Raw genomic sequence first — 10346 nt, forward strand, 5'->3', positions numbered from 1 at the left:
CTTACTACAGAGGATAGAATTCTGGCCCAAGGATGTTTCACCTTGACCAAATTTCTTTCTTTTTTTTTTTTTTTTTTTGAGACGGAGTCTCGCTTTGCCCAGGCTGGAGTGCAGTGGCACGATCTTGGCTCACTGCAACCTCTGCCTCCCAGGTCCAAGAGATTCTCCTGCCTCAGCCTTCCAAGTAGCTGGGACTACAGGCACCCACTACCACGCCTGGCTACTTTTTTGTTTTTTTAGTAGAGACAGGGTTTCACCGTGTTAGCCAGGATGGTCTCGATCTCCTGACCTTGTGATCCGCCCGCCTCGGCCTCCCAAAGTGCTGGGATTACAGGTGTGAGCCACCATGCCCGGCCCTTGACCAATTTCTAACCTTTTGTGCCCATTTCCACAAGTGTGAAACTGAGTTTTCCTATATTGCAGGATTTTTTTTTTTTTTTTAAGACAGGGTCTTGCTCTGTCACCCGGGTTGGAGTACAGTGGTATGATCATGGCATGCTGCAGCCTTGACCTCCTGGCCTCAAGCAGTCCTCCAGCTTCAGCCTCCTGAGTAGCAGGGACTGCAGGTGCACACCACCATGCCTGGCTAGTTTTAAAAATTTTTTTGTACGTTACCCAGGCTGGTCTCGAACTCCTGGGTTCAAGCAATCTTCCTGCCTCAGCCTCTCAAAGTGCTAAGATTATACTGCTCAACCTTTTTTCAAGAGGACTAAATGAGAAAGTAAACAGAGAAACTTTTAGTCCAGTCTTCCAAGCAGCAGCATGCAATGTTCATTTCTTTCCTTCTCCCTCCAAATTTGACACACTGATACATCTGTACTACTTGCACTAATTTGTGCACTGTCTTATTTCACCCCATTGTTTTACTGCTTCAGTAGAAGCTCCCTTCACTTAAAGAACAGTTTCCTACCCTGAGCACCAACAGGAAAGAGTCCAAGGAACTAAGTCTGTGTAGGTCCAGTGGTTTGCAGATTCATGCTTTGGGAACTCTTTATTCAAATGAAATCTCTCTTGGAACCTTGATATAAACAAAACAAACAACATCATTTTATTACCATTCCTTTATTTTAGAAGTTCACACCTATAATTTTATAACAATCGTGAAAATGTTACTCAGAACTAGATGTTTTGATGACACAGCAGAAATCTGTAAAGATGGTCATTGCAAACTTAACCAATCTCAGCATTCTATTCTGCCTTTTGTTTTGATTGCACAGAATCAATATAATTTTGATTCATACAGAAAATAACTTAGCATCTTAACCTCCACTCAGGATCTTCATCATAAATGTAGGTCAATACATACCTAAAAACTGTCAATGATCCAACATGATCACATGTGACATGCTACACTTGCGCCTCGTACCAAACAAGCTGATATTTCAATGAGATCTGGTCAGCATATACACCAGAGCCTTGTCTGTCCTCTCAGAGCACTCCACACAGATAGTGAAAGAACTTTTGTACAATAAGAAATTCACAGGGATGAGGCCGGGCGCAGTGGCTCACACCTGTAATCCCAGCACTTTCGGAGGCTGAAGCAGGTGGATCACTTGAGGTCAGGAGTTCAAAATTAGCCTGGCCAACATGGTGAAACCCCGTCTCTACTGAAAATGCAAAACTTAGCTGGGCGTGGTGGCATGAGTAGTCCCAGCTACTTGAGAGACTGAGGCAGGAGAATAGCTTAAACCCGGGAGGTGGAGGGTGCAGTGAGCCAAGATCACGCCACTGCACTCCAGCCTGGGTGAAAACGAGACTCTGTCCCTACAACAACAACAAACATATTCACAAGGATGAATTTAAATAGGTAAACAGCAGTGTAGAACTACATCCTTCCTAGTCAATTACACCTTTAGGAGACTTTAAATAGGCATAGAAACGACAAAGGGTTTATACTGAGAATTGCACAAAAATGAGTTACTTGCCAGCACAAGGTAGGGATTGTATGTGTCACAAGAGTATATAGACTGTTCTACCTTCATGCTCTCCTCATTGCCATATCCCTTCGTGGTTCCCTGAGACTCAGGTGAAATGCCCTTCCAATACTTCCTGGAGAAGGGCCTCCTCCTCCTCAGCTGCCTCGTAATCCTTTATTAGTACCAGTAACTGCAAGAAACCAGGGGCTGGGCCATCCTCTGGAAGATTAAGCTCTCTGCGAATTGTTTTGTGGACTGCCCCAGCAATGACTTGGTCTAGGCGGGCCTGATTCACAGCATCTCTCTCAATTGCTCCTCTCTGTACCAGCTTCTGTAACAAAGGCTCCAGCCTTAGTACATAAGCTGATAACTTTTCCTCATCCTTTTGGTAAGTGGTTAGATATTTGACCTGCAACTCTCTAGGATTATCTGTAACCCCAAATACCTCCTCAAGAGCCTGCAGGCATTCATCGACAGTAATTAAAGGATTGTTTATCTTGAGGACACGAATAACGTCAAGTGCTGGGCCTCGAAGGCTCTCTAGCAATCGCCTTCTCTTCTCTACATCTGGCACCTGCCACGCCTTTATCATCTGAGTAGTATGAAACATCCAGCGTCCAAATTCTTCTTCTCCTGGTTCTGGAGGCTCCCTGCCCGAGAACACTCTCAGCTTTTTATACTTCAAGCATTGCAGGGCAGGCTGAAGAGCCTCTAATGCCTGTGCCAACATAGGGGCCCACATTTCTGGGATCATGCCCTGCTCTAGGTCTAAGGAGCCATTTTCATGTGCAAGAGCTCTGGTCAACTCACCCACTGTCATGCCCTCTCCCGCTAAAAATTCATTTAATCTGCTTAAAAATGTATCATCAGAGTCAGGGGGCTTAAAGATCACTCTCCAGATACCCCCTTTTCCCGGTATCTCCTTAGGGACCACTGCGTGACTAGTCTCCGCAGTAAGCCCTACTAAGGCTACTTTCCGGTTCTCATCCCTCCTGAACATCCTTCCAAGCAGTCTGTACTCCCCCAAGGGAGCTAAACCAGCCTGCAGAGCCTCCTCGATTTCTGCCACACTGCAGCTCTGGGAGATGCCGGCAATCAACAGCGCTTTCCGAGGGTTCATGTCCATTCCCCTGCACCAATCTTCCAAAAGCCTCAAAGTCATGGTGCCCGAAATAATAGACTTAAGTTCTAAATATTCCAGACCACAGGCGGCCACTGCAATTCAAAGTAATCCTCCGCGGTACCCCAGGGAAATCTCGTCAACGTGCCGAGGTCCAGCAGCCTGCAAAACAGAGCAGACAGGTTAGCTAAAGGTGCCAACGTCTAAGGCACGCGTGCAGGCCCCAAGGCCCGCGCGCCCTGCCCCCCGCGGCGACTCCAGTGCCGCCGCACTGCGGCGCGCGCCCCTCACCCCTCCCAGCCCTGGTGCCTGGCGGATGTCGGGCCTGCAGGGCCTCTCCGGGCCAGCTTCCACTCACCGTAATCTAGTGCTCCGTGCCCGCGTCCGTGCGCCGGCGGCGGAGGTGCCTGGCTGGGCCCCGACAAGGCGCCGGAGGACGGGCTCCCCTAGGCTCGGACGGACACTCAGGGGCCAAAGCGACCGATGCCGGTCCTCCAGGTGCTTGTGATGCTCTCCGCAGCAAGAAGTGATGGGGCGATGACAGTCGCGAGCGGACGCCGGGAGGAAAGGCTGAGGAGCGCTGAGTCGCCAGACCCAGACAGCCGCCCACCTGAAGGGATGTGCCACCACCCGCGCAGCTAGACCCCCAGCTCCAGCCCGGATTCTAGCTGTTTGGGTCTCGCTGGGGGAAGCTGCGCGGCGGGCGGGGCGATCTGACGTCATGAGGGGCGGGCCTCTGGGGGGGCGGGGCGCGCGCGCTTCCGGCCCGAGCCGGAAGCCCCGACTGCGGCGGCATCCGGGACGGCGGGCGGGCTGGCCACCCGGGACAGGAAGGTGAGATCCGGGACCTTAGCTTTGCAGGCAGGCTCTGCCGGCGGCCGCTGACTGGCGCTGGGCTCGCGACGCTGTAGGGCGGCGAGGCCCGGGACTGGCGCAGTCAGCGCAACCCTGGTCGCGGCGTGCCGGCACTGCAGCGCGGCAGGGGGCGGGCCGGCCGCCTGAGGCCGTGTGGCAGGGGCATCGCCTCGGCCTGGCGGGGTCGGCGTTCGGTCCCCATGAGCGGAGCGGCAGCGACGGGGCCGGGCCGCGCGTGACCCGCCGCAGTCACGCCGTTCTTAATCACTAGTAGCTGGTGCTCCAGGCTGGCGGCGCTCACCTTTCTCCTAGCCGGGTGACCCAGGGGAGTTATTTTATGGTGGCTTTCTCTGAAATGCCAAAGCCACCCGATTATTCAGAGCTGAATGACTCTTTAACGCTTGCCGTGGGAACAGGAAGATTTTCGGGACCATTGTAAGTGCTTAGGAGTTTACTGTCTTAACTTGGGGGCTTGACTTGTAGCACCCCGCGTTCACATCTGAAGCAGTACTGTAAAGCCGAAAGTGTTTCACCTGTCAAAGTGAAATGTGCTGTGGGAAACTAGTTTAATTCCGGTTTCTGGAGGGCGGGTATCATGGACCTGTTTAAGTAGGATGCAGTGATTTATTCTGAGAGATTCCCGTTAAAAAACAGAACTCAATATATACTGAAATCAATGGTTATTTTTTGTTTTTTTTTATTGTATCTATTACACAAAACCTGTAAGTTTTACATTTCTTAATAGGTGTTTAATTATTTTAAATCTTAAGTGTGTTAGTGGGATGCTTTAGAATTTAATTTTATTTTTTTGAGACGGAGTCTCGCTCTGTCGTCCAGGCTGGAGTGCAGTGGCGCGATCTCGGCTCACTGCAAGCTCTGCCTCCCGGGTTCACGCCATTCTCCTGCCTCAGCCTCCCGAGTTGCTGGGATTACAGGCGCCCGCCACCACGCCCGGCTAATTTTTTGTATTTTTAGTAGAGACGAGTTTCACCATATTAGCCAGGGTGGTCTCGATCTCCTGACCTCGTGATTCGCCCGCCTCGGCCTCCCAAAGTGCTGGGATTACAGGCGTGAGCCACCGCGCCCGACCTAGAATTCTTGGAGATAAAGCAAGTACATTTGGAGTAGTTGCCGTGACAGTACTACAAGACCCTAATTGTATTTTCTTTTTTAATTTGAAGGCACAGAGCATGGAGAATGATGAATTTCCGTCAGCGGATGGGATGGATTGGAGTGGGATTGTATCTGTTAGCAAGTGCGGCAGCATTTTACTATGTTTTTGAAATCAATGAGACTTACAATAGGCTGGCCTTGGAACACATTCAGCAGCACCCTGAGGAGCCCCTTGAAGGAACCACATGGACACACTCCTTGAAAGCTCGATTACTCTCCTTGCCTTTTTGGTTGTGGACAATTATTTTTCTGGTACCTTACTTACAGATGTTTTTGTTCCTATACTCTTGTACAAGAGCTGATCCCAAAACAGTGGGCTACTGTATCATCCCTATATGCTTGGCAGTTATTTGCAATCGCCACCAGGCATTTGTCAAGGCTTCTAATCAGATCAGCAGACTACAACTGATTGACACATAAAATCAGTCACCGTTTTTTCCCTGCGATTACAAAACTGCCAGTCCTATATGGAGTCTGATCACAAGACTGCAGTTTCTTCACAGATCTCAGGAAGTTGTGGTGGGGCAGAGGCTTTTAAAACATGTGATCAGGGGCTATCTTTATCTGAATAATAATGAATTTTTAGGTAAAACCTGAGATAGAGTACTACAAAATCATGTTGATGACTTCAGATTTTGGAAGTTAAATCGTGTCTGTTATTTGCATTCTTTAGAAACTTGACTAAGTACCTGAATTCATATTTCTATTCTACTGTGCAACATAGTGATGATTCAGAAATTTTTCCTTTGGGGAAAAAAAATGAATATGAACATTTCCATTGTGTTAAGTGTAAAAAGGTCCAGACATGATCATAAAATTTAAATTTTATACAGTTACTTGGCTTGCTTTAAATTCTTCACACTTAAAACACCGATCCATTCTATTGCAGCTAAGCCAGCTGTTTATACTTGCTGTCAGCTTATGAGGCATTGCTAAAAAAAAGTATTAAGGTAATGGCTGTCTTGATAAGCAGAATTTGTTCTTCCTCTTGGTAATGGCTAGCTAAATTATTAGTGCTTTTAATGGTTTTATTTTTTATATTTTTCTTTTTTGTGGAGAATGAGGTCTCGCCATGTTGCCCAGGCAGGTCTCGAACTCCTGGGCTCAAGCTTTCCTTCCCTCTAGCACTCCCTAAGTGCTAGGATTACTGGCGTGAGCTCCCATGTGCAGCTATTTTTAATTAAAAAAAATTTTTTTTCCATGGCTTCTGACACAGTCTCAGGAGGCCCTGAGAACATATGCCCCAATGCTACTGGTTTAGAAAACTATTTGGGAAGAGACTAAATGGTAAATGTTGAAAGGCTAGAAGTAACTTACAAATAGAAGATGGAAACAATGTGTTCAATGAAAATAAGCGGGTTATTAATTAATTAATTAAAATTATTATTATTTTTGAAACGGAGCCTTGCTCTGTCACCCAGGATGGAGTGCAGTGGTGCGTTCTTGGCTCACTGAAACCTTTGGCTTACTGCAACCTCTACCTCCCGGGTTTAAGAGATTGTCTTGCCTTAGCCTCCTGAGTAGCTGGGATTACAGGTGACCGACCGCCCCTATGCCTGGCTAATTTTTGTTATTTTAGTAGAGAGAGTTACAGCATGTTGGCCAGGCTGTTCTCAAACTCCTCACCTAAGGTAATCCGCCTGTGTCAGCCTCCCAAAGGCCTGGGATTACAGGCATGAGCCACCATGCCCAGCTGTATTTATTTTATTTATTTATTTATTTTGAGACGGAGTCTCGCTGTGTCGCCCAGGCTGGTGTACAGTAGTGCGATCTCAGCTCACTGCAACCTCCGCCTCACAGGTTCATGCTATTCTCCTGCCTCAGCCTCCCAAGTAGCTGGGATTACACGCACCCGCCACCATGCCCGGCTAATTTTTGTATTTTTTAGTAGAGATGGGGTTTCACCATATTGGCCAGGCTGGTCTCGAACTCGTGACCTCAAGTGATCCGTCTCAGTCTCCCAAAGTACTAGGATAATAGGCATGAGCCACCACACCCAGCCTATAACAGGTAATTTAGTCCAGTCCTTATCAGATGCATGAGACCCCTCTAAAAGATGCTATCAAGTCATAATCTTTCTGATTTTCTTTTCTGGCCCAAGGTCAGGTCGTCAGGCAGTAGGTTAATTACATGAAGATGTGATCCTTGTACCTTCTCCTTTGCATTTGTACTACCTCACATCTGGTACTAATACAAATAACTAAAACATGGACACAGTAGAATGTGTTCTTTTCTGTGTGAGATCAAGATATATTTTTATACAGTTATGTCATTAATACTGGAAAACATTTTATGCTTTTAATAATAATCTTAACACTTTTTGGTGCTGATTCTGTTGAACCCTATTCTAAGAGCTTTATGGAAATTAACTCATGTAATCCTCTGAACAACCCTATAAGATGGCTATTATTATCCAGATTTCACAGATAAGGAAACTGAGGCAGAGAAGGCAAGTAACTTGCCAGAGTTCACAGCGAGTAGCAGAGCCAGGGGTATAACCAGGTATTCTCATGCCTTCGCTACTAACCACAGAGGCATAGTGCTTCTCACAAATGACAAATGTTTTAAGCACTGGGTACTGTTTGCCCAGTCATGTCAAAGAATGGAAATGGCAATATTATTGACAAGTTCTTCATCTGTCTACTAGAAATCTGAAAGTTTCCTAGCAACCTCCTCTTTTCACTACATCTGACTGAACCAGAAAGGAAGGCTGAGTATTTCATAGCAAGCTTTTACTTAAAAGATAAAGCAGGTACCTTTGTGATGTAAAAGTAGCAGATCAGATCTTTCAGATAAATTAGTCTCATTTATCTCACTGCCTCCAAAGGTCTAGTTACTGAAATGATCTATCTTTTGATACAGTACATGGAATTCTCAAAGTAAGCAGCAGTTTGAAATACCTGTTTCTGTGAGGTTCAGATGACCAAATTACTTGCATCTTTTAAGTCTTCAGTATGCATGTTACAGGCATTGTTTATGAGTGATTTACATTTATTCTTCACAACAGTCTTGGGAGGCAGGTATTACACTGCTACTAGTATCATTTTACAGAGGAAGAAATCTGAAACACATACAAATAACTTGTACATAGTCACACAGCCAGTAAGTGAAAGACCCAAGATTTGAACCCGGCATGTCAGCTTCAGAGCTCCAGCTTTTTTATCATTCTATACTGCTTCTCAAAAAAGAGAGTAATTTGAGGTAAATCATCGAGAGTTTCCAGTTTTATTAGTCTTGAGGCAGTGATTTAAGACAATTATTTCAGTTTTGTTTTATAAATGCTTTATGTAGGCTAGTCGTGGTGGCTCACATCTGTAATCCCAGTACTTTGGGAGGCAGAGATGGGAGGAGAGCATGAGCCCGAGTTCATGACCAGCCTGGGCAACATGGCAAGACCCCATTTCTATTAAAAAGGGATGGCTCATGCTACTCCCAGCACTTTGGGAGTCTGAGGCGGGCAGATCATTTGAGGCCAGGAATTCAAGACCAGCCTGGACAACATGGCATAACGCTGTCTCTACTAAAAATACAAAAACCAGCCAGGGCTGGTTGTGCATGCCTGTAATCCCAGCTACTTGGGAGGCTGAGGGAGGAGAATTGCTTGAACCCAGGAGAGAGAAGTTGCAGTGAGCCAAGATCACGCCACTGCACTCCAGCCTGGGCCTCAAGAACAAGACTTATCTCAAAAAAAAAAAGTTTTTATGTTAATGCAAGGTTTGTGAGGTTGCCACTGGTATTGCAAAGTAGTAATTCCTTTTGAATGAAGTAGATTCATCTCTCTTGATACTTCAAATTCTAGTATTTTGGGATTTGGTAAGAAAATGTTCAGTCCATCTCTGTCTTTCAAGATTATATTGCCTTTTGCCTTGATAGTGGAAATACTAAAATAGAGTAGGATTAATGTAGTAAACTTAGTGTTTCCAAATGTAATTACTACATTTCAGATTGCAGGTTTAATCTGCTTTTTGATTATTTAGGCGCTATTTATCCAAGTTGTGGGTTATTTCTAGTTTGTGGCTATTTAATGGTTCAAAGCATTTTTTAGGTAAGGTAAAGAGGGAAAAGTGAAATATATTTTTTAATCTGTTAGCTCTTGGATTGAGGAAGAAGTTGAAATTGATGGCTAGGGAATAATTAAAAAATTAGCCTGGCGGCTGGGCACAGTGGGTCACACCTGTAATCCCAGCACTTTGGGAGGCCGAGGTGGGTGGATCACAAGGTCAGGAGTTTGAGACCAGCCTGGCCAACATGGTGAAACCCTGACTCTACTGAAAAATACAAAACTTAGCTGAGCATGGAGGCGTGTGCCTGTAATCCCAGCTACTCGGGAGGCTGAGGCAGGATAATCACTTGAACCCAGGAGGCGGAGGTTGCAGTGAGCTGAGATGGTGCCATTGTACTCCAGCCTGGGCGACAGGGCAAGACTCTGTCTCAAAAAAAAAGAAAAAGAAAGAAAAGAAATTGATGGCTAGGAGACCTGTGTATGATAGCAGATCATCATTTTTTTCTTTTCTTTTCTTTTTTTCTTTTTTTTTTTTTTTGAGACAGAGTCTTACTGTGTTGCCCAGGCTGGAGAGTAATGATGTGGTCTTGGCTCACTGAAACCTCTGCCTCCTGGATTCAAGTGATTCTCCTGCCTCAGCCTCCAAAGCAGCTGGGATTACAGGTGCATGCCACCACGCCTGGCTAATTTTTGTATTTTTAGTAGAGACGGGGTTTCACCATGTTAGCCAGGCTGGTCTCGAACTCCTGACCTCAGGTGATCCACCCGCCTTGGCCTCCCAAAGTGCTGGGATTACAGGTGTGAGCCACTGTGCCCAGCCCATTTATTTCATATTCACATCACAATACAAAAAACAGTGAATACAGGATTACTTAGTGAGACGAATAGCAAATATAGTAAGTGCTTCAGGGATTTTAGGGAGGGGACAAACATTCTAGGATTCATAACTAGGAAACAGTCGCTTCCAGAGATGAGAAAAATAGAGCTATATCCTATAGTGATTTGATAGGTGATTTTATTTGCAACTATATGTGAAATGAAGTAATCCTGTTGAGATTTTTCACCAAAACATGCCAGATATTTTATTTTTTCAAAAGTGCCAGTATAGGGAACAGAAAACTGAATTACAGAATCACGTAATTCATGGAGCTTTAGTCCGCATGTAAATTTTCTGGTTTTAAAGATGCTACTAATTTCTAAGTTGTCTCTTTTTTTAATATGAAACTGTTCATAATACCATTTTTTTTTTTTTTTTTTTTTTTTTTTTTTTTTTTTTTTT

General features: G+C 45.5%; 2 protein-coding genes across 2 annotated transcripts; one reads left to right on the forward strand and one right to left on the reverse strand.

Annotated features, from left to right (window-relative positions):
- Positions 1-1043: 1043 nt before the first annotated feature.
- LOC108519120 (uncharacterized) lies at positions 1044-3759 on the reverse strand. The gene is made up of 2 exons (XM_017857920.1): positions 3395-3759; positions 1044-3198 (listed from the first exon to the last, which is right to left on the reverse strand). Exons 1-2 carry the CDS (start codon positions 3757-3759, stop codon positions 3105-3107), a joined length of 459 nt encoding a protein of 152 aa, XP_017713409.1. The 3' UTR covers positions 1044-3104.
- Positions 3760-3867: 108 nt separating this feature from the next.
- Positions 3868-5900, forward strand: LYSET (lysosomal enzyme trafficking factor). Its single transcript, XM_017857922.1, has 2 exons — positions 3868-4326; positions 5073-5900. The coding sequence occupies exons 1-2, from the start codon at positions 4229-4231 to the stop codon at positions 5482-5484; spliced, it is 510 nt and encodes a 169-aa protein (XP_017713411.1). The 5' UTR covers positions 3868-4228; the 3' UTR covers positions 5485-5900.
- The last annotated feature ends 4446 nt before the right edge of the window (positions 5901-10346 follow it).

This window comes from Rhinopithecus bieti, unplaced genomic scaffold (genome assembly GCF_001698545.2).
Source record: "Rhinopithecus bieti isolate Rb0 unplaced genomic scaffold, ASM169854v2 scaffold_41913, whole genome shotgun sequence".
Taxonomy (NCBI): Eukaryota; Metazoa; Chordata; class Mammalia; order Primates; family Cercopithecidae; genus Rhinopithecus; species Rhinopithecus bieti.